This window comes from Haemorhous mexicanus, chromosome 9, assembly GCF_027477595.1.
Source record: "Haemorhous mexicanus isolate bHaeMex1 chromosome 9, bHaeMex1.pri, whole genome shotgun sequence".
Classification (NCBI taxonomy): domain Eukaryota; kingdom Metazoa; phylum Chordata; class Aves; order Passeriformes; family Fringillidae; genus Haemorhous; species Haemorhous mexicanus.
The window spans coordinates 6,037,595-6,061,567 of NC_082349.1; the positions used below are offsets into that span (position 1 = coordinate 6,037,595).

The 23,973-nt window shown below is 41.1% G+C and overlaps 1 protein-coding gene across 1 annotated transcript; it reads right to left on the reverse strand.

Moving 5' to 3' along the window:
• Nucleotides 1-1,016: 1,016 nt before the first annotated feature.
• Nucleotides 1,017-20,358, reverse strand: SHISAL2A (shisa like 2A). The gene is made up of 4 exons (XM_059853812.1): nt 20,033-20,358; nt 12,256-12,395; nt 5,589-5,666; nt 1,017-1,520 (listed from the first exon to the last, which is right to left on the reverse strand). The coding sequence occupies exons 1-3, from the start codon at nt 20,212-20,214 to the stop codon at nt 5,635-5,637; spliced, it is 354 nt and encodes a 117-aa protein (XP_059709795.1). The 5' UTR covers nt 20,215-20,358; the 3' UTR covers nt 1,017-1,520; nt 5,589-5,634.
• Between the last annotated feature and the right edge of the window lie 3,615 nt (nt 20,359-23,973).

Here is a 23,973-nt window from a genome sequence, read left to right on the forward strand (position 1 = left end):
AACCAGATGGCAAAACTCATAAATCCTTTCCCTTCTGCTCTTTGACAGTCCCAATCAAGAAAGTTATGAGGCTGGAAGATCAGGTTTGTGTCCTGTTGTTATAAAAACATTTTCTTTATGCATCCAATGTGGTTTCAATTTTCTCCCAGTCCATAGTGGCAAAGAGCAGTTTAATGAGATATTATAGACAGGCAGCTATTGGAAGAACACACACCACATTCTCTACTTCAATGGGAGGCACTGGTCTATTATTTCACAAAGAAATTATTTTCAGATGAGATCAGAAGCACTTTGGGGTTTTGATGCACAGTACCAGACAGCTGCAGAGTTTAAATTTCAAGCACTATCACACAAAAAGATGTCACTCCCAAACAACAGACAAGGATTCTGTCTTAACAAGTTGAAGTGTAACAACAGACAAAATTGACAGGGTAGGTAAATATTTTAGGCCTCATCTGCAAATGGAAGTTATAATGTCTACTGCCTTAATATCAACTGCATAGTTAAACAGTTTTGAAATTCTTTTGATCACTCACCTGAAAAAACCCTCGTGAGATGAAAAGAAATCGTTATCATTAATGTTCATGATTTCAAGACTGAAAGCTTGAAAGAACTGACAACTCAAACATGACAGTTAAGATTGTGTTGATTGTTCCTAAGACTTCTGGGGAAATAAAATGTGCAATTAGAGCTCTTTGATTACCTGAAGGAAGTTCAACACTTCACAAATTAGTGCTCCAAACTGAAATACTACTGGAAAATTTTAGTTTACTTCCCAAGAAATATTCCAACATGTTTTGATGAAGAATCTGCAAAACAATCGTGGATGTTTATTTCAATTCATTTCAGTGTATACCAATGCAAGTGAAAATAGCTTAAATCTTAACTTCCCTACAAAAATTTATTCTTTATTAGCTTTACCTTTTGTTAGAAAATTCTCCTATCAAAATAATTTCAAGATTCACAAGAATCTTCTGAGGAAACAAAGGTAGGGGGAAATGATAAATTAAGAAAAATTCAACACAAATGCCAGATTTTATTGAGGTACTACATACACATTGGTTTGTGCACTGAACAGTCATATTTGGCTAAAGACAACCATGTTCATGGCATGAAGACACCACACTGAGATGGTACATAGGGAAAGCTTAAAATAAAGCTTGGTCAATGTGGTGTGCCAAATTCTGCTCTGCTTGACAACTGTGTTATCTCGCTGGAATTGTACAGGGTAGAGACAACTTGCATGAAAATGACTGAACAGCAGTAGCTGACGTGCAAATCAAAACACACAACTTCTCAGTATAGCAATCATACACAAACACAGCCTGGCACAGCTTCCAATTTGCCTCTGGCTATCGACAGTGGTTGTAAGAGCCAGGAAACACCTCTGGAAGAGTGAGGCAGGTTCTCGTGGCTTACAGTCACAGTCCATCCTTGTGGCTGAGGAAGTGTCTTGAAGTCACTTGGCTCTGTCAACAACTTGTTTTGGAGGGGGCTTTGTCATGGATGCAGCTCTGTATCTGCAAAATACCAGTAACAGTTATGAGTTAGACTGAATATGGGAAGAATTTGTTCCTACAAAAAGATCCAGAAGGAACTACATAGCTCAATCCATTTCACTGGCACAGATACTTCTTTCCAAGTATCTCATCATATTTTTAACTTTTATCAGGTGAAGAACAGCACCCCTAAAAGGCATTACTACAGCTATGAAACACTAAGTGCCTCCTCTGGGGGTGTTTGCGCATGGGCAGCTCTGCTGCTGCTCCTCTGCTGGGCAAGTGAGAACTTCCCCTTGCATGTGATAAAGGCCCACACACAATGGTGCTGAAACAAAACAAAAAAGGTTTTGTAGATAAAGACAGTCATTCACCTAACATTTCTATGTAGTGCCTCTTGGAAAATGCACCACTAATATCTACATGAAAACATGCATTTAATTTCTTTTTAATGTTAGACGTACTTGCAATGGGTGCCTTTAACCCTGAAAGACACCAGAATATATTCCACACTACACTTGAGGAATTTCTATACAAGTAAATTGCTGTACTGCTCATTAAAGCAGGATTGATTCTGAGGGAAAACACAACAGCTGTTGGTACAGATGGGTTTAGAAGCAAATGCTTGTCTGGATATGCAAAAAAAATGGACATGTACTGAAGTCTGGCTGGACAATTTCAGCTAACTCAGCTACTGACAGAAGTTCTGAAGCATGAAATCTTGGACTCGAGGCAGATGGCAACTAGCAGCAAGAGCATCCTAACCAGCAAAGAACATCAGTATTGGTTCACTGAGAGGAATGATGCTCATCTGAGTTATCAGCGATACTTTTCGTAGATTCTAGATTATTTCCTGCTGAAGACTCTGAGGATGGTTACACATTCCTGATGAACTTAAATGAAAACCTGAGACATACATTTAAAGTTAGATTTGTACACTTCCCCAGCACTGCCATCTGGCTGACAGCAGCGTGCCCTGGCAGCTGAGGAGGCAAACCCCACCCTGGGGTGTGTGAGACACCAATAAATACCCAGCTGCTCAGAACAGGGGGTTATCCTGCTGTATTGAGATTCAGTGCAGTCTCACCAAGTGAATGCAGAGCGTGGTTCTGGGTTCCACAATTTAAGAAGGATGTTAAAGTACTCAAAAGCATCCAGAAGAGATCAACAAAGCTGGAGAAAGGGCTGGAAGGACAGGTAGAAGGAGTGTCCCATGAGCAGTGCCTAAGGACTTTGGGCTTGTCTAGTTCAGAGACAAGGAGGCTGAGGGGTGACCTCACTGCTCTGTCCAGCTTCCTGAGGAGAGGAATGTGGAGAGAATAGTAGCCCTGGCACAGGTTGCCCAGGGAAGCTGTGGATGCCCCATTCCTGGAAGTGTTCAAGGCCAGGTGGGATGGAGCTCTGAGCAAGAGGTCTACTGGAAGGTGTCCCTGCCCATGAGGGCAGGATTGGAACTAGATGATTCTGAAGGTCCCTTCCAGCCCAAACCATGCTGTGATGCTCTGATCTCTTCTCCTGGTATCCAGTGAAAGGATGCATGGGAATGGTTCAAAGCTGCACCAGGGGAGGTTTAGACTGGATATTAGGAAGCATTTCTTTACTATTTAGTCAGCTTCTTTAACTATACTTGAGGACTTGGTTCCTCCTTTTTAACTACAGCACCTTGATTTTCATTCTATTTCAATTTTTTTTTATTTTATTTCAGAACATTTCTCGAGGGCACAGATAATTCTGAAAGGTAGTTTTAGCCCCAGAGTCTTGCAACTCTTCTCAGGGTGGTGTCATTCAAAAATTTTATTCATGTGCTCTTTAGTTCTTCAGCCAAGCTCTTACTACTTATCTGGGATAATGTGCCAGACACTTCCCAAGACATCCTTCTTCCCTCCAAAGATTGAGAATTGAGAATGAGTCACTTTGGTAACTCATTCTCAACTCTCTCATTCAAATTTCCCTTTGACTGCATTTTCATAATGATCTGTAATCACAGCCACTTGTTCCCACTTACCTGATAGGGAAAATTACCTTGACAAAGAGAGAAATTAGATTGATTTGTCAAGATCTGTCTTCACGAAATCTGTGTCAAATTTTTCTTGTTCATAGCTCAACTACTTAATAATTCAATGTACTATCACTCTAAGTTAGAAGCATTGCCTTCATCTGCCTAGCTCCTCTCCTTTCCCTTTGTAAAGCTAAGAGCTGTTTGCCCTTTTGCTGGAAAAGAGCAAGCAAACAAGCCTGAATTATATGCTGAACTACACCAGGCACAAGGGGTCCTGTTCCTAATTAAAACTCAGTGAATTTGGCAGAAGAAATATGCCTGCTAAAGGAAATCTAATTGGCACCTGTAGCTTTCTCCCAGCAGTAGAAATTTGTAACCACTGATGGACTCTCTGGCTTAATGCTGCACTGTGAAGTGGCTCTCCATGACAGGTGTGGGTATGAAATCTGCAGCAAGCACATGTGAAAAGCAGGAGACAAAAAACAGTGAGAGACCTGGAATTTCTACCAACACTTAGCCATATTATGTGCTGAAGTTCAGAAAAGATCCTTGCCTCTTTTATCATTCTGAATCAGGAAGCAAAAAGGCTCACAGGCTGAGGACATAGTTTTCCTGGATTTAGCTCCAAATGGTCTCAAGTATTTTCAGTCTTCACTACAATGCCAGCCTCATTTTGGCAACAAAAAAAAGTTGGGTAATTCATCTACAAAAAAAGCTTCCAGATTTTTTGGTATTTATATAATGCATGCATTCAAACCCTACCCACGTCCCTTGCAGCTCTCTCTCCATTCTCTCCCTGTAAGCAACAGTGGGTTAGCAGGTACCCTATAAACATCAGCCCCTCTACCACGACAGAAAAGCAGGCAAAGAGAAGCATGAGGAAATGAGAGGCTCATGGCCTTCAAAAAGCAATGCCACATTCACAGAGCTCAGCTCATCCTAGTACTTCGTGCCTGCCTGGGATATTTTTGGATTTTCTCACTACAGACGGCTTTCTGACTGCAGGATCCATTTTAGTCTTTCCATGGCATTTTTCTCCCACAAGCCATTTCATTTGCAACAGCAGAAAAAATTGTGTGGAGGTGGTTAGGAGTTTTGAAATTAGTTTTGTTACACTTCAGTATTTTTATAAGGACAAGGAGCCAAAATCAACTTGTTATGCTGATAAAGAGGTCTGAGAAAGATGCATTTGCACTTGGGATGCACAGTGTGGCTTTTTTTAAGGGTACAAGTGAAACAGGGAAGTCTTGACTCATTTACTTTCCTGCTCATCTGAAAACAACTGCTGATCAAACAGGACCACTTATTTTTCTTGTGATAGACATTGCTGATCTGCAGCTATTCTCACATTCTGTGGCTGTTAAGCCATGAGCTTTCACCCCCTGCAGAAAGTAAAATGCATGTTTCATGCCATCTGAAGTCCTTTGCATTATTCATAAAGTTCTCTTAAGTCTGAAGTACAACTCATCTGTACTGGGGTACATTTTAAACACTATTCTGCATGGTCTATGCCATCGGCAGTTTGACCTTTACACATGATTTCAGCATAAAAATCAGCTTCTTGCAAGATAACCCTCTCCAGTTCTGTAGCAGATTTTACCCGGTACTGATTCTTGCATCCCTGGGAAGAAATGGAAGACTAAACTGCCCACCAGAAACTTCACTGCTTTCACCCTTTGTCACATAGGAGCCTTTCTGGAAATTCATCACTAAAGAAATGCTTTTGAATAAGTTACAGTGTCTGTCTCCTTAGTAAGCTCTGGTGCACCCAGGACAGCTCAGGGAAAGGACAATAACAGCATAAGGGAATATAATCTTGTCTGGCACATAACCATGATGGAGTATTCAGTGCCAGTAAATCTGGAAAAGATTTGTCAGGGGAAGGACTCTGTCCAAGTCTCTGTAGATACATCCCTGTGCAAGGACAGCATCAGAGCAGTGTATAAATAAATCGGCCAGAGACAGTTTGCCAGTGCTTTTCAAAAAGTTTAAAGCCCACATAAAGAATAATTTTATAAAATCGATGTAAAACAGAGTAGAGAGTATACAAATACAACAGAATAAGATAAAAAGAAATGTTCTCATGGTACCTCTTTTCTTTGTAACATTGGTAGAATCCATTCAGTGCCTCTGTCTTTAACATATCGAACTCCCTCTGGCCTCACTGTCTGTAAAACAAAGACATTTTTAGATAAATTAAGAGCATTATTCTTCCATCAGATGCAAGTAGTAATACATAAATATGCCCAGTGCACTAGAATAACAACAGTTCCTGGAATCTTCTACAATTTTTAGATGAGACAGATCGAATCCATTCCACTTTGAGTTCCTGGGCCTCGGGGAGGCTGCAATTATTAACTTAGTTGTGTTAAAAAGGAATAAACATCAAAGTGAAGAGCAGTTTAAGGAAGCAGCACTGTGGTATAAGCTGGGCTTGTAGCAGGAAATCAGAAAGTCTCCTGAAAGAAATCGCATTAAAAATTTCCCATATTCAAGAAAACTGACCAGAAATCTCAAACTTTCATCCCTCTCCAAACAAAATCAGTCACTGCTGCTTTCAGTCACCTTCATCCAGAGACCCCAAAGCTCTGTGTGTGTAGGGAGGCTCACAATATTTCTTTGCAAGTGTTACCCAAGTTTTATAGAAAGATTAACATGATGACAGGAGCAGATAAAAGTATTTTTAATTAAGCATTTTACCAATTTCCTGTCACTGACATGTTTTATGAAAAATCCTTTCCTTAGGATTTTTTCCTCTTGAGAAGCTGAGAGGCCTCAAGAACAATATGTAAACAATTCTTATCTGCTGCTGTGGAATGCAACAGGTGGATCTGTGATTGGTCTCATGCGGTTGTTTCTAATTAAGGGCCAATCACAGTCCAGCTGTCCAGACCGTCTCGGTCAGCGACAGGCCTTTGTTCTTCAGTCCTTTTCTATTCTTAGCAAGGCTTCTGATGAAATCCTTTCTTCAATTCTTTTAGTATAGTTTTAACATAATATATATCATAAAATAATAAATCAAGCTTTCTGAAAAACAGAATCAAGAGTCTTGTTTCTTCCCTCATCCTAAGACCCCTGCGAACGTTGTCACAATTTCCCACAAAAGCTTTAGATCTGGCATCTCCCATCTTCTGAGTGTTTGGTTTTGAAACTTGGCAGCATTTGAAAATTATTTTTCAGAGCAAAACTTCATAGGTTAACATAAGTAATAGTTAGAATTCCACCAGCTTACTGATACAGACACTTGCTTGGAGCAGAAGGGCAGGAATCTTTTGATTCAGTGCAGATAACTCGAGTTTGCCCATCTGACCAGAGTAACTAAAGCAAAGGCAGCCTGCAGTGGATCACTGCAGGAGGAGAGAGATACTCTGCCAGTTTTCACCGATCCCTGCTGGCAGCTGAGAAAACAAAGCTCTAGAAGAAAAGACTTTCCTAAATGCACTTTCAACTTTATTTTCTTTCTTACCTGATATTCGTTCTTTCATTCTCTTCCCACTTTCCTCATTATGTTTCCAGTCCTTATTTTCTGCTACTATTCCTCCCACAATAGTCCCCTTATCCATGAATTACAAGTCATACTTGGAGTCTCTCCTCCCTTTTTTCTGCCCTAAATCTCAACCCTGTACATGACTCCCCTTCTGCCAGGCTCCCTCTCTATCTCTCTCCCCAAGCACAGGCTTCTGCTCCCCAGCCCACCCACAGCCACTGCTCTACTTCCTGGCCCCCAGGACTTTCTCCATCCCCTCCAGCATCACTGCCTCCCTGCTCTGCTGCTCCCAGCTCCATCAGCCCCATCCCTCTTCGAAAAGCTCCCAGGAGCATTCAGCTCCTTGAAGTTTTCTCCTTTATCTGCCAGTTCCAAAGCCTCTCTCTGCTTTATCCTGTCATCTAATTCTCATTGTGGAGCTCATCAATCTTCCTCCCAGGCCTCCCTGTATTTCCCATTACCCTTTAGTTCAACACTGTCTTTGACCTCATTTTCCAGTTTCCCAAATGTGGGCCAACACAAAGAGACAGAAAAGATAAACTTAACTGGGCAGGGTACTTTTCTCCAGCCATTGTGTGGGGAAGGGATTAAAAAACAGATGCCCTATATCTAAAAAGGGATGAAAAGTTGAGAATGCTAAGATTTTAATTTAATAAGAACCTGAAACAAATCAGATTGGGAAAGGGGAATTATTTGTTGTGGAGGTGCTTTGAAACCTGCATTTGATTTTATTTTGTTTGAATTGAAAAAACTGCAATTTGGTTTCAAAAATGCAGAAATGGAATTTGATAGTTTAGCATTTTAAAAAAATCTGCACAATGGTATTTAAGCTAAGATCTTAGTTGAAAACAACTGAGTTATTTCAGCTGGGAAAAAAACAAACCCAAAAAGAAGAAAAAAGAATTCTTATCAGTTACAGAGGAAGGCACTTTATTTTTGAAGCCTACAGCAGCTATGGGTATATTTGTAGCAAAAAACATAATTCCTAATGAGCTGCAAAAATCTTGCTGCTACAAGAAAGTCTGGGAAATTTAAAAGCTAAGGAGTCCAATAAAGACATTTCAAAATTCAATCTGTTCCAGTGATGCACCCTTCCATTAAATTTGAATTCCCAGCTTTAAAATGGAGATGTTCTTCATTTCCTAAATGAAGAAAAAAAAAAGGGGTTTTTTTTCAACAGTTGAGCCCATTTGGCTGATTTTTCCCCATACAGAAATCTGAGGTAGATGACTGGCACAGATAAAAGTAGCCTAACTGGGGAAATTTAAAGCCAGCTACAAGAACACCATACAGTCGAAATTACTCCTAAACCTAGAAGGCAAAATTATGGGTGTATGCTCCAAAAGCCAAGCAGTGCATCTGAATTCAGACAGCAGCTATCTGCTTGCACAACCAATAGTCAGATAATTGTACTGAGCTAAGGTAAACAATGTGTGAGTTTCGTGCTTTTTCATCAAAATACCTGAATATTTAATATATGTGAATAACTCCCCATGAGGAATCTTAAATTAAGGAGAGAAATAGGGACAGAAAAGTCATCTGGCTGTTTTTCAAGCTGTGTTTTTCCTTGTTATGAAATGAAACCATGAACTTTTGCATATTATGATGTCACTGCTTTGCAAGAGCAAGGAATTAATAACTTCTATTAAAGCACATCTTCTCTAGCACTTACGATTAATTTACAAGGTCACAATTCTTTCACACTCCAACCCAAAGGTCCCTGTCTGACTCTGAACACATTTACAGAGGTCTTCCTGTGCTAAATTTTAAGGGAAAAGTATTAGTTATCATGATAAAATCTAATTTGCTATTCATGCTTTGCAGTGGCATGGAACAATTAATCTCAGAGGTTTTTCCAGACCTGGCAGAAATACCAGGGCAACTCAGAAAATGTGATCAAAAACTGTTTGGGTCACCAAGGTGGAGAGACTCTCTGCCCCTTTCATAACTCTGATGGCAAAGCCCATTCTCAGGAGCCAGCAGAGATGGTCACTCCTCTCCCATCAGCTGCCTGGTCAAGGCAAGTGTCTGTGCACCTTTCCCAGAGTCAAGGAGTGCCTCTGGAGTTCCCCTTTTCTGCCTGTTTACCTTTCCCATCCTGACAATTATGCAATATTTACTCAGTCCTCCTTTTCTTGCACTTTGGGGATGTTCCAGCATTATTCATTCAGCCTCAACAAAACACTTAAAATCCCGTGACTTCTAGCTTCCCACATTTTGAAGGGGATAAACCTTTTGCAAAAAGGGAAGTTTTTTGTTAAAAGAAGAACAAAGCACATGACCAAGTTCCCTTTCACCTTGAATAAATACATCATGTTTGCATATTCAGGGCTTGGATTTCTTTGAGCCTTCTTTTACCACTATTACACATCCCCAGCCTTCAAATGGGAGAAACAAAAACATCTACAATGAGTTCAATGAAAAATACTTTCTCTTGGAAAGAGCTTAACAAGCAACTGAAATGCAGGATCTTCATTTATATGTGTTTGCCTGCACATACTGTCTTGCATATTATGGATCAACTCGGCACTCTACAAATAGAAATGTCTAACTCCAGTAACATTTAAGTAGTTCTTCCTTGTCTATACCAGTGGCTGAGCCCATTCTTCCTGAAATTCAATGCTCAGATTAAAATGTAAATTTTTGCTAGGGTTAAAACATCCTTAGCTAACTCAAGAACCCAATTTCTAACACTCAGTGCTGATGCAATGGAAGATCTGTGCTGATGCTATGGAAGACCATTTGTTTAAGGCTAAACAGAGGCAAATTCCAGTTGATGTGCCTTTTGTAGAATCAGAAACTTTAATAAAGGGCTTCATATTCAGTTTATTGTTAGATTTATCATTGATCTGGATATTATTTCTGTAAAAATTCAACCACTTCACTTCCGTATTTTGAAGATCTTGGATGAGCCCAAGAACAATGACCAACTTTTGCTATTATGTGAGATAGGGAAAGGCATAAAACAACCAATTGTTTGTTTAATGAGATACAAAACTCCAACTGAGCTGATGTATTATGGGTGAAATTGAATATAATAAAAAATACTGCTTTCAAAAATGAGTGCTGAGTGCTCCAGGGATCCAGATGTTGCACAACAACTAAAGTGTGACACAGCCTTCATCTAAAGGCAAAATTATGCTAGTTCAGAAAAAAGCTGTGTTGAACTGAGTTCATACTTAAAACCCACGACCCTCAGGCCTGCTGCTTTCTGAAGCGTCTGAAAACTGTTTTAATTTTTAAATCTGTTTTTATTGCCTATGTACAGTTATCCTGCACTCTCAGAAGAACTGAAAGATGAGGAAAGAGGCTGTTTTTATTTTCTCCAGGGCTGCAAGCAGCTAACCAACCATCTTGTCAGACACTCAGCCCTTGCATGACTTCCATGCAAAAGAAACCCAATGAAGGCAAGCACTCAGGCTTGTCAGTGAAAGCCTAAAACATTTCCAAAGATCTCTCAACCTTGGCAAAGCAACTGGTTTTCAATTTCCAGCAACCCGCCTCACCAAAGCTATGAGAATTTGGATGTGAAATAATTTTGATTTGTAGCAGCCAAAGAAGCAAAATAGTAAAAGCAAAAAACACAAGATGAGAGCAGTCAAAACCATCTTTAAATACAAAGGAATTTGTCCAAGCAAAGCTCCAAACCACACAGAAGATGGCTAGGAAAAAGCAAAGATCCCTCAGCTTCCCAGCCTCATAAGGTTTGGAACTGTGGCTTGGAATGCCTACATGAATGCTGGGTCATCAGTGGGATGCTGTTCACCTCATCCTAGAAAGAGGAACAGCCTTTGCCACCCAAGCAGGATGTGGGTTTGCAGCAGGGTTCGAGTCCCTACAGAAAGATGGAGTTGCTTGGCAGCAGTGGTGCAGTAGCACCTGCCTCCTTCCCAGCTCCTCACGTGCCAAACATGTCTGGCACAAAAATAAAAGGCATGAGAAATACAGAACTGCTGTACTGGCAGTGGATTAAGAGCTGCTGTCATAGCAGGAAAACCTGAGGGAATAAATTAAACAGCAACACGTTCAAAAACATAATGCCTGTTTATAATTAAGACACAACCATCTTGTAGAAGAGCACGAGAGCATTTTGTTCATCCCACCCAAGAGTTTATTTAGGCTGCTCTAGCTAGCAGGTCTTAATTCCACTCTCTCTCCAGGACAAGTGTGAAGTTTTCAATTTGCAGATTAGTAGCAGTTTGCTGAATGTGTGACTTCAGCAGCTTGCTCACCTCACACAGCTACAAAAGGAGGCTTTGCAGTTCTGACAGATCTATGAACCACTTTTAAACCAAAGCCTGCATTCTCTGGAGAAGAAAATTACACATAGGAAGCTTGATATGAAGTGGTCTGTGTTAACAAGACACTCAGGAGGGGGCTTAATGCTCTATAATGAGCTGTAATTACAGTAACTCATTGGTCATTTACTGCCATGCAGGTATAAAAGCATTTTAAAATAACAAGTAAATAGAAAACTTGAGCTGAGGGGACTTTTTTCCTAGAATTATTGTCCCTTTTCAACTTGTTGAATTTCCAATGCCTACATAAGTACAACATTCCTTTTACTTCTTCCACCTTTACTGGCTGAACTGCTGAAGCAGTTTATTTAAATATTTTGGAAGTCCAAGACAAAGGGTGAAACTTATCACACCCCATCTTGCCAAGGGAGATTTCACAAATAGTGAACTGGAGTAGCAGCAGCAGCAGCAATTTTCCCATGTGAGTGGGTTAGTGCAGACTACATGCACTGTTCCCGCAGGCATCTGCCAACACAATCTGGGCACAAAGGCATGGACTACTGCTACTGAAACAAAGAGTTGTAGACTTCAAAGTCTGGATCCTATGTCAGGAAGAAAGGAAAAAAAAAAAGAATGACCTTTCTCTGTCACAAGAAAATACATTTAAAATCTCTCCTGAGATTCTTATTCCTAGAATGAATCACTACTATATGTTTATATACTCTTCACAGGAAATCCAGAGCAACTAAATCAATAAGTCTCTTACTGATAAAGGGGCTAATTTACCCTCACCCAGTATTGCAAACTTCTACATTTTTCCTACTACTAAATAAATATACTAAGCTCGTGCTAAATGTTTTGAATTTGGTGCAGGTTTCACAGAGCAGGCATACAGCAGGACAGCTTGATTACATCTTGACATTCCCATCAGAAAGAAAACACACACAGTTGGATTCCTCAACATCCATTTAAAGACAGAGTAAGGCTTTTCCTCTGCAGGTGATAATGCACATCAATAACAACTGGTCTTACCTGCTGTCTGTAAGCTCAAACCAGTATCAAGTTTGCTGCGTGGCTTGGTGCTGATAAACAAATAACAGAGAACACACACAGTGATGATAAAAGCAAAGAGGACCACTGCTGCTATTGACAGGCCCACGAGTGCTCCAACACTAAGAGAGAAAAACAAAAAAAAAAATTAAGTGTACAAACAGCCTGGAGGACCCATTAAAACAATGGTCAAGATGATGTCTGGAGTTTACTTGTACTCAGGCATGGGAGTAACTGTGTATTTTACTGTAAATCAAAGTTTAGAACTCAATACTGAACTGCATAAACTGCAGTTATTTCGCTGCCCTCAGAAGGGTCAATGTCATTACACAGCAGTTGAACATCTGGCCCTCGGTGACATTTCATGCATATTACTCCCAAGTCTGACTTAAAGTGTATTTATGAAAATGAGAAATAACTTCATGCAGTAACTGATATCAGTGAGATCAAAAAGTTCTTCAGTGCACACACTGAGAGGGATTCTAGAGTTCCAGGCAGCTCAAACAACATGACTATTAAAGTGTATTTTCAGTCTGAAAAGCCATTTGTATAGTATAAAAACCCATGCAATCTATGTTATTCAATTCTGTTAGCAGCTCTGCAGAGCAGGGTGGAGAACTGTGATCACAATTCTGCCTTTGCATTAATGAAATAAATCTCCAATCAAGACTGGAGAAATTCTCCCATGATCTTTGTCACAGTAAAAGGAAAATTAAAGCGGAATTAGTTTACTCACAATATCAAAGGCATCAAAGAAGCAGAAACTAATTACTCTGGAGGCCAAACATACAGTACTATACGTAGATTTTATTAAGGTGCTATCCTGCAGAATAAAAGCTACCTTATACATCTCCCATAGGCACACAGTGAGACAGTATATGTATATACAGAAATCTCTCCTCATTTCCAACCCTTATTTTCAAGTATTTTCCTAACATAAAATTCTCATTATGAAATAAAGGACCCAATATAATATAGTCTAGCTATCATTTCCTACACTTTCCTGGGCCATTTGATGTCTTCCATGTTCCAGTCCTCTATTCTACAGTCCATGACAAAGATCCTGACTTCTGGTGAAATTAAACAGCAGCCTTTTGGTCACAGATGTGGAGTCTGAGGACTGAGAATCCTTATATTACTGCTCTGGTATATTTACAATTTTGACAGACATCAAAAGGACAGAAGAGAGATGAATGTCTTGAATTCTACAAGCTCCATCCTCTAGTCATAAAAATGCCTTTATATATCACTGCTATCAGGGAGACGTCAACTCTACTGTGGCCTTGCAAGAAGATGAGAAGAACTGTGCCTTGGGATGTTTTTATGAATTTTACATTCAAGATACTGCAAAGCTTCTCTACAAGCTCCCACAGCACCAGCACACAGATATGTCCAGAGGAGAAATTCTTAAAATCAGCAGGATGAGAACATCAGATATTGCTGTGACTTTCACTTGAGGTTTTCATTAGTTACTGGTCAGATTCAGTAATGAAGTTTGGGCAACATTCAGCTCCATGCACAGCTGAAATAATTTATTATCAGCAAAACAGTTCTGCAAAGAACAGCTTTATTCTTTTGAAGATTTTTCATAGTATTTATCATCTGCATTAAATATGATATCCTTATGTGTTTGTGCATATATGTACATATTAAGCAAATTTTTCCTTACTGTTTTTTGGCTCAAACAAAATTTGCAGGCAAGCAATATTCTGCTTACTACAGAATCTGAATATGACCTACACTCAGAGATCTCACCTGGGTTCTGGCCTTATTTTGCATTTTCACCTGGAACACCTTGACCCAAATAGACAAAATAGAAGAAATAGATATTACTGAAGGCTGAATAGACATAGAACCATATGATACAACCAAGGCTCTTCAGAAATAGTTATTTGTGCTTTTTTTGTCATGACAGTACAAGCTTTATTGTAAGGTTCCATTTAAATTCCAGCCTGCAGTGCAGGACTAAGGAGGTTGCTCACCATTATCCAAACATTAGGCAGAGTCAGCTGCCCTAAAGCCAAATAGATCAAATACATATTAACGATGATACATTTTTCTATTCAGACATCTGTTACTTCTTGGCTGTAGCTCTCCTCCACGCAGTTGTAGAAGATGACATGGACAATACACAGTTGTGTATTGCAGAGCACAATGCAACTTCAGTATCACTACACAACTTACGTAAGATGCTTTGGGAGTTGCAAAAGGATAAGGCAAGAAAAACCTGAAGAACTCTCCAGGTCAAAGACTCATCATAGGTTATGTGCTACAAGAAATGTTTATCATGCTCCAGCAGCAACATAAGAAGATCTCACCAGCATCACAAAACCAAAAAGATACTCTGATTCCACTTCCTGAATGAATCAGGAATCAGGACAATGTGTACTTACTCTTTTTAAACACACAATGTTTTGATACCAGATTGTTCTCAAACTGCTGAAGCTGTCAACCCACAGAGAAGGTATAATTAAGTTTTCTAAGATTAATTTTGGTTAAAGTTTGGGGATGGAGGGTTGTTTCTTAATTAATCTAATTCAGAGAAATTTAATATCTCTTCCACAGCTCTGAATACTGACATTTCTTAACCAGAATACAGTATTTTCTTTTGTTCTTTACACATTAAAGCTGTTATTAGAAACAAAATACCAAATAACTATGATCAATGACTACTTTAACAATTACACTCCTCTGAAAATAAAGACAATCTTACAGCATGTCCTCTAGATTCTACAGCAATTACTATGGTGCTGCATATCTGCTTTAAAAAGTCCTTGCTAAAAGCATTTTGCCACCTTCCATTCTTTACCTTAAACACTGTCCAAAGGCCATCCAGCAGTCATATGGTAATGGTCTATAGGTCTCAGGGTGTGTCTTCAAGATCAGTCTTCTAACAGCAGAGACACTAAACAAGCAAACTAAGAAGTCCCACTTGTCCACAGCTGTGGCCTCATCAGTGAGCAAAACCTCCTGCATTAACAACCCACTCAACCCCAAAGCAAATATCTTGCATAAAGATGGCAGTAAAGGCCATGGGGTAGCCCTGACCCAAGCAATGTTAAGTTTGGTAGGAGATCCAAACAGAACTCTCCCAAGTTATTTTCCATATAAAGATAGAGCCATACCACACATTTCACTGCTGTTACACTGAGTGCCACATCCAGGCCTGCAGCACAGCCAAAGGCTTCATATAGCAGAGAGGCTCCACTCTGCCAGCAGCCTCCCAAGCAATCCCCAGGCTGTGTCCAGAGAGCTGCTGAGTGGGTCCATCGACTTGTCTGTCAGTGGATGCTCAGCATCACACACCTACAGTTTTTTTTAGTTCATAAAATTAGCCCATCCACACCATCAAAAGCCAGGGAAAATTTAAATATTGACTAAGCAGAGGCTGTATTGCCCACTGATAGACTGAAAGGAAGCTCATGAGTCACCCGGACCCGAGTAAATCAAATGTTCCCAATGCCATTGTTGCAGTGATGTGTTGTTCATAGTATTTGCAAAGCACACAGATAAATACTCTCCAGAGACTGGAAGAATGGGCACAGAGAAAGAAAAGACTTGCTATTTTGGAAATCCAAAACAGATGCCTGAAGGTTACTACAGCCAAGCAAAGCTTGGCCTCAGCATTAGGCCACCATGGCTCTGTAGGTATGAATTAAGAAGGCATTTTGAGTAAAACCTATATGTGGCTTAACAGAATTTTAATCACATATAAATTATTACATGCAACTTAAAAGATACAGCTTTGGAATGGATATTACATTTGATACTGAAAGAGGCCATTATAAAAATAAGACTTCATAGAAGAGTGACAAAAATAAGCATAAAATATTTTAGAACAAAGAGAAACAAAAAGGCTGACTGAACATAACTGCTGCAGTTCAGTACAAATACCACATGTTCAGCATTTCTCCCCTTCCAGTCAGCTTGGGAGGTAAAGCAGATGTGATAACTGCATAGGCATGCACAGCACACTGCTCTGGAGGCTGAGCTGCTCAGGGTTTGGCTTGCTGGTGTTTTATAGCATCTGTGTTTTGTGGATTCAAAAGCTGAATAACCTTCTGATGAATTCTGCCTTTTCCTAATGTTGCCTTCCCTGTTCCATGGGCTCCTGACAACTGTAAGAGACAGCAAAATGCATCCTTCCCTCTTCTTTGAGGAAATAAGTCTTTCAAGATCTATGATTAAAAAAACCCCCGAACTTTATTATTTTATTTAGCCAAAAAAAGTATAAGTCAGAAATTAATACTATTATTAACTATATATAATAAATTCTGCAGAAAATATGAAATGTGTCAGAGTTGCTCAATAGTCTATTATCTATGATAGTCCAGCAGCACCCACTACAGCAGGTGTTAGGATGTTGTCAAATATTGCAGTTTTTGCAGAAGTGGGAGGGGAAAAGAGGGTTCCATGTTGCTAAGGGAATGGGCAGTGTCTAGTTCTAAACGCAGTACAGGCAGTAGAGATTTGGCAAGAAAAAGAGCATAGGCCAGCAAGAAACTATTGCTTTGGGTTGCCAAGGCTGCTGGCTTCTCCATGAACTGCTTCCATCAGAGCTGGCTGCCAATGGGTCTGGCCATGTCCCTCCCACAGCAGGAAAGACACAAGGGAAACGTGCAAGAGTTTCCTGCAATTCTACCTGGTGTGCCACCAAACTGAAGGAATCCCTGAGATACCACCAACCCCTTGTGCTGCAGTCAGTCACTGCTTTCAAATATCTGGGGGGAGTCAAGCAAATGAAGATTTAGGAAAAGAACCCCCAAGTTCTGGGGTACAGCAAAACCTAAAACAGTTCCCCCATCAGAGCATCCTACTCCTTCCCCTTCCATCTCCAGACTTACCTTGACTGATTTACCTAACTCTAGTTTAGTTTTAAATCCTAAGGGTTTCAAGTCTTAAAAGTGTGTCCTCAAAGGCTGAAAGAAGCATTCTAAGGATTATTTTATCATATGGCTGTTACCAACCAATATCAGTAAGAGTCTACTGATCACCAAAACATTCTGAGAGGGCAGAAACTGTTATTGTTATGTTTTCTTTCAACTCCTAATTGAACTGTCATGTGAAAATGTATGGTTTTCAAAATAATGTAATACTATAATGTGTGTTAATGACCAAAAAGTATTCTATCTGTTACTGAAAACACTTATAAGAAGTGATTCAATTCTAACCACTCAGTAACTTTGCTTACAGAGGTAAGTTGTATTTATTCACCTATTTTATACAACGAATATAGCCATTTATGGCAGAAGTTAAGCACAACCAAAACTCCACTAATGGCAATTCCCAAGAGACCTTTCAGCAGCCTAGAGCTACTGTAGAAAGAAGGAAAAAAAATCCTAAATTTTCAAAGTTTGGGCCCAAATTTCTGACTTAGATGAAGGCTAAGCAGTCATTTCTCAGACCCTACAAAATCTTTTTAAAGGAAGAGCTTTCAGAGAGGTATTTCATTAAAGCCTCCCCTGGGATTCAGTTCTTGGAGGTAGTTTTTGAAAAGACCAAGCTTTAAGAGTCTTCACTACAACGTCCAGATGAGATGTTGTGATGCAATATTAACTTATTCCTTCAGTTTTTCTGCCATCTTGAGAAGGTTTACTGTGATTGAAACACTCAAAGGCTATGCAAAAATATAGCATTAAAACAGAGTATTTGATAGCAGAAGTGTAAAAAAGGACACTAGGAGGTATCTTTTCACACCAGAGAAGGCAAGTAATTGTGTGTCTGTCACAGAGGTGGATGGCTGGGAGATCCCCACAATAGACCCACTCTTTGCACCAAAGTAGATTTTAGATAATAATACATTAAATATTAGATCAGATAAATTAAAATAATAAGTCCACAGTACTGGACAGCATTAACTCAGGAGCCCTGAGGGAATTCACGTGTAAACTGCAGAGCTGCTGGCCAAGGTGCTGAAGGTGTCTGGCTGCACAGTGCTGAATCTGAGCCTGGCTATGATACCCAAGTTCACCCTCCCCAAAAATGAGGGACAGGTCCTTTGATGGTAAAGCCTCTCCCCCAATCATCTTGTTCCATGCTCCATCCCAGGGAGCTGATGGCACTTACAGCTTCCTGACATAAAATCTTCAATGAAAGGATCAGCATTAGGATGAGGGGAAAACACTGCCTTGTACACCTGCTGGAGTCTATGAAGAGTCAATAGGCACACGGCTAGAGGAACACAGCAGACAGAGTTACATGTCTCAAAAAGCCTTTGGACAAAGCCCTGCACTGAAAGTGGGGTTAAAATGACTGAATTTACACAGGATTAGGGAAAGGTTTTGCTACAAATTTAAGGCTGCTTAAAAGCATAAGCAGCAAAGTGCAGGGCTTAAGTGGTCTCCTTTCAGTGTAAAGAAATGTCGCTGAGACTGATTTTTGTTCATATCTTCATCTATGACCTGATGAAGAAGGAAATCTGAGTTTCTCATGATCCTAAGCCCCTACAAGAAATCAAATGCTGAGGGCAAGGAACGCTACAAGACTTACAGAAAACTGAGTGAGCAGGCAAAAGTGATGTACATGAGTTTCAGCGTACATAATGTAATGTATAAAGAACAAAACCAAGCCTACATAGCAATAAACTCAGAACAGGCAGCTCTGAACTCGAGAAAAGTTTTAGAGTCTTCAGTGGAGTCAACGTGAACTGGCATACAAAGTCATTAACACATTGGCCACCAATAGAACGGAATTGAGAGCGAGACTGGAGGCAACATTTGGCCACTCTGTGAACCTTGCCACGCCCACACTTTGGACATGAAACTCCAGATTATGCACCTCCAACATCAACCCCGTGGAGTAAAAAACAGTATGGACAGAGATGGAACCAAAATGATCAGTGTGACATAGCATCTGCCTCAAGGACAATCCAAAAGCTGTTCAGTTTGGAAAGGTGAAAGCTGAGAATAGATGCCCCAAATGCTCACAACATTTTAGACACTGCGCATAAACTGAACCTGCAATTGCTGTTCACCAAAGCTCACAATCCAAATACTAGAGGGCACTCAGGAAAAGTAGTAGGGAACAGTATAAAACAGATAAAAGGATCTATATTCAAACAGCAGGTAGTGACTGCTGCCACCAGGGTTGCAGAAGCAGATGGTATAAGCAAGCCCAGAAGGGGATTTGACAAAATCAAGGATAATAACAAGTCGGTAAGAAACAGAGTGGAAGCCCCATGCAGAGGTGTACTAACATCCTGACACGGCCAGCCTGGATGCTGTGGAGCCCGAGGGGAATCAGGCACAGAAAGCAGCCGGGCTGGCTGAGTCTACCCCTCCCTGCCGCTGGAGATCCATCCACACCCAGGCGGATCCATGCACTATCCCGGGAGAGCACCAGGCTCATTATCTGCCCCCTCCAAGTGGAAAGTTGCGTAGTGCTTTATCTTACATGGAAAAGTAGCTCAAGTCACTGGGAACTTTATGGCACGCAGCATCTTACGCGCTCAGGCCCCGAGACAGCCGCTCCCCTCACGCCCGAAAGGCGGGAGACGCTCCGGATGCTCTGCCAGAGGCACCGAGCGTTTCCCAACGCTTAATACCAAAACCACGAGTTATTTCCTTCAGAAACTACCCTGGCATGAGCAAGAGTCTCTCTGGGCTAAAGATGCAGCTCTACCGCTACTCTCGGCGGGACAAAGGCAGCCTGAAAGTGCCCGGCTACAAGTACCTCACACACACACACCCGAGCCGCGCTCGGGCGACCACGGGTCTCCCGCCCGGAGCCTCTAGCAGGGCAGGCACCGCCGCTCTCCTACCTGAGCCACCACATGTAGCTGTGCTCGTAGGGGAAGAAGCTGTGGGGGTCATCGCAGCAGTACTTGACGTCCTGGAAGCCGCAGCAGAACACGGCGCGGGCGTCGCCGCCCGCCCGCGGGCAGCTGAACCCGCTCACCAGCACCTTGTCGGCGTTGAGGTAACTGCTGCACTCGGCGCTCATGGCGCGGCCGCCCGCCCGCCCGCTGCCCGCCCGGCGCCTCGGCTCGGTGGCACCCGGGCGGGAGGAGAGGCGAGGAGAGGAGAGGGGAGGCGAGGGGCGGCGAGGCGAGGTGGTTGTGGCGGGCGGAGCCGGGCGGGCAGGGGGCTGCGCTGGCAGCGGGCACCGCCGCGCCCACTGGCCCCGGGGCCGCCACAGGGCGGGGAGCGGAGGGAGCCGCCCGCGCCCTCAGGGCAGGCAGCGCCGGGCGGGAGAGCGCCGTGAGGGGCCGGCCCGCCCCGGGCTGCGATCTCAGGGGCTGAGGTACGGCTGGCCCCCAGCGCTGGGTCCCATGTGGAGGAGAGCTTTTAGGGGTCCGTCCTGACTCATAGCCTGGGTGTGGTCTCAGGATAGGCAATAATAGGGAGAGTATGGGGAGGGGTCACACTTCTGTAAGACTCAGGCCCCCTTGGGTTGATGGGGGGGGAAAGCTCCAGCTCAAAAACAGGCTTAACACTTTATGATGCACCGCACAAAGTGAGAGGATGAATGACAGTGATGTGGCTGCTGCAAAGACTCCGGAAAAGGGGAGATCAGGAGAAATCGAATGTTGAATGTCAACAAAGAAAAAGGCTAGATGATTGTGAGATTTTTGTGAGAGTTGTAACTTCATCACTTGAGTTGTTCTGATGAAATCAGATATAATCAGATCAATTATTTTCATTATAAAATTGAGGATTGACTTATTTGAAATGTAAATAGGAAAATGATCTACCAAAGACCACAAGGCAGCCTTTTCACCTCAGTTGTGTCAATAGTGTCAGTACGTGTTAGGACTTAATTGTGTGTTTTGTGTTATTTGAGATTAAGAGCCCAATCTCCTGGTCACTTGAGTCACAAAGTCATGGGGGGTGTTTTTCTGTGGTTGAGGAAAGTCTCTGATGAGGGAGGGATGGCTGAATCTCAGCTCAAAAGCCATCATTTGGCTGCCCGGATCATGTGTATGAATCAGACAGCTAAACAACACGTGGTGTGGTTGAAACTAAGTGCAGGGGTAAGTGTCATGGATTTGGAGCCTGATTCAAGACATTGTGATGCTGCCAATTCTGTGTTCACAATAGAGACCTAAGTAAGTCTTAGAACTTGCCGGGATGGAGAAATGTCCAATACCAGTCTTATAGGTATTAATCTCTTGAAATGTCTTTATGTACCTTGTTCAGTTGCTAATAACTGTTTTCTTCCAAAACGTGAATAGCCATCCTTGTGTTTCTCTCTGATTCTCTTTATCTGTCTGGGATTGGTTTTTTTCTTTGTCTTATCCTTTCTTGTTCTGTTTTCACTGAGGTTCTGTTCATACCCGAATTCAATAACCAGGGCAGAGAGTCATGAGCCCTGGAGTCATTCAGTTCATGTTTTCAAGTGAGCATTCCCAAATCAAGTGGTCAAGAGACTTTCAGGAATAGAGAACATTTTTAGTTATTTTTATATTTCACACTGCTGTTTTACTTTTGGAGATTTTCCTCCAGAATTATTAGTGCAGTGATGTGGAACAAATAAAATTACCCATCCCAGTTTTATCCTCAGTCTTACACAAACTTGGACTCATACTAAATGAGTATAAGGTAGACCCATGTCGGAGTTGGAGTAAAGGTGGATCCTTTGTTGAAGCTTAAAGAAATTTTGTTTCAAAGATAGCTGAAATGTTCTGGGGTGACAACATCTCTTTTCATTTGTTTGTTTCATCAATCAGTATGCTCATTTATACCATGCAATCAATTTGTATTTGCTGTGATTACTGGGTGACAATAATTAGTGTGCTTTCTTGTTGCAATTATTTGGAAAGATTTATATGAAACATTTGAAATTATGTTTGAGTTATCTACCTCAGTGTCTAAATTAACTACGTAATTGTTGGAGGATTGAAATAAAAAACCATTCTCTTTTTGATGAGACACTCAGAAACAGGATTTGAAGTGGGAGTGGGAGGCTCTTCAATGACCAGTGGAACATGTGCATCATCTTTTATGTCAGAAGAAAACATCACTTTTCTGTCATTCCAGTTACAAAACACAGTCCTCTTCCAGTAAGAGTTGTTTAGACCTCATAAAATATGTTTCCTTCTCTCTTCACTATTACCAAAATCAATTTGAGTTACTACACAGATGATGAGACAAGTTCTCTCTGCTGAGTGAGGAGTGTGTTTCAGCCTAAGAATGAGGTCATCCAGCTTTCAGAGAAACAAAGATCCAAGACCTTTGTAGGGCATTTGGAAGTAAGAGACAACATATCCAGGTATTCAGGAGCAGCTTTCAGAATTGTATCCAAAACAGGATACTTCTGTTCTCTGAGTGCTGAATTCTCCTCCTTGTGAACAGGAGTCCCTTGTGCAGTGAAGCTCTAGCTCTAGTTCTGGTAAAATGTGTAAACTTTCTTGGGTGCTTGCAATCCAGACTCTTCTGCTAATCTTTAACTGATTTACTGTTACTCACAATGGTTTCCAAGTGACTGCTATGGCTGTACTTAAAGCCTGTCTTCAAAATACTTGGGGCCATGGAACTGCAGCTTTCTCTTTCTTATAATTGCTTTCAAGCCTTCCAGATGAATTCATAAACATATGTACATTGTCTATGCAATAATTAGAACAGCAGCATTTTTTGTAATCATTAAAAATAATTGTGATCTTCATCTAAACTAAAATTATTGTGAAAAGTGTACAGCCTCTTATTTACTTATACTGACTCCACAAGATATTGGCCAGCAGAACTGGGCTGGTTTAATTTTCCAGCAAATTACAGAGTTTTTCTGGCTGATACAGTTTAGAGCAAAGGAGGCTTGAGAGAGAAGATAAAACTTCCTGATTTAGCTATTCCATTTAGAGACAACTCAAAGTGAATTGTGCTTCTGCACTGATGACTACTTAAAAGCTAAAAACAAACATTCATATTAACTGTTGTGGGACACATTTCTACCAGCCAACCTTCCACAGAAAGTTAATTATGAACTAGATACAGGTGGCTAGATCAGCATCAATCCTCAAACCTACATGCAAGGTTTTCCTTAAGAGCATAACCTAATGATTAATTGGCAAAGAGCTGCATAAATTACTTTCAAAAGAAATCTGGTGGCAAATCATGCAATTCAACAAAATTGTCATGCCACGATGGTGTAACAAGCTCTGATTAGGAGTAAAAAGTTAAATTGACATCAGAGTTAGTGCAGATAACATATTTTATCATGTTAGATGGGCAGCAGGCGCTTCAGGAAGGCAGATGACAGCATAGGGCTCAAAACAGAAAGGGGCACAGAAGTTTTAAGTGGTGTGTACTTGCAGCACAGTGAGATGCTGTCACTCAGAGGACTAAAAAAGAACTGTGTGTATTAGTGAGGGACTGAAATCTATGAAGAGGATATGATACATACACATAACTCTTGGGTTCTGCTCTCAATTCAACCACCTGTGAGCAAGTTGCTTTCCCAATTTAACTCTGTAGATTTGTGATAATGATGGAGTTGTCTGACACTTGTATGCAAAAGTGTTTGCATTTTGAGATTCTCTCTGTGCAAGTGAACACATGTACGAAGTATCATTAGTTGAGTTTTTCATGTCACTCTAGAGCCTACCAATCTTCCTAGTCATTTTGACTGTACTTCACACACATTATCTTCTACTTGATTCCCCCAGTCAATATGGGGTATAGATTTTGTCTCTGCTTCACAGAACTAAATAATGAAGAAGGAGAAAGCAATTTTGAGCCTCAGGAAGTTGATGCTCAAAGGAGGTTT

Bases quoted from the DNA above. Each gene is read 5' to 3' on its own strand.
- SHISAL2A (XM_059853812.1), bottom strand. From the start codon at position 20,214: ATGAGCGCCGAGTGCAGCAGTTACCTCAACGCCGACAAGGTGCTGGTG. The intron at 12,396-20,032 runs GTAGGAGAGCGG...TTTCTCTCTTAG, and splicing joins AGCTACATGTGGTGGCTCAG to TGTTGGAGCACTCGTGGGCC. The intron at 5,667-12,255 runs GTAAGACCAGTT...TTTGTTTTACAG, and splicing joins TTTGAGCTTACAGACAGCAG to ACAGTGAGGCCAGAGGGAGT.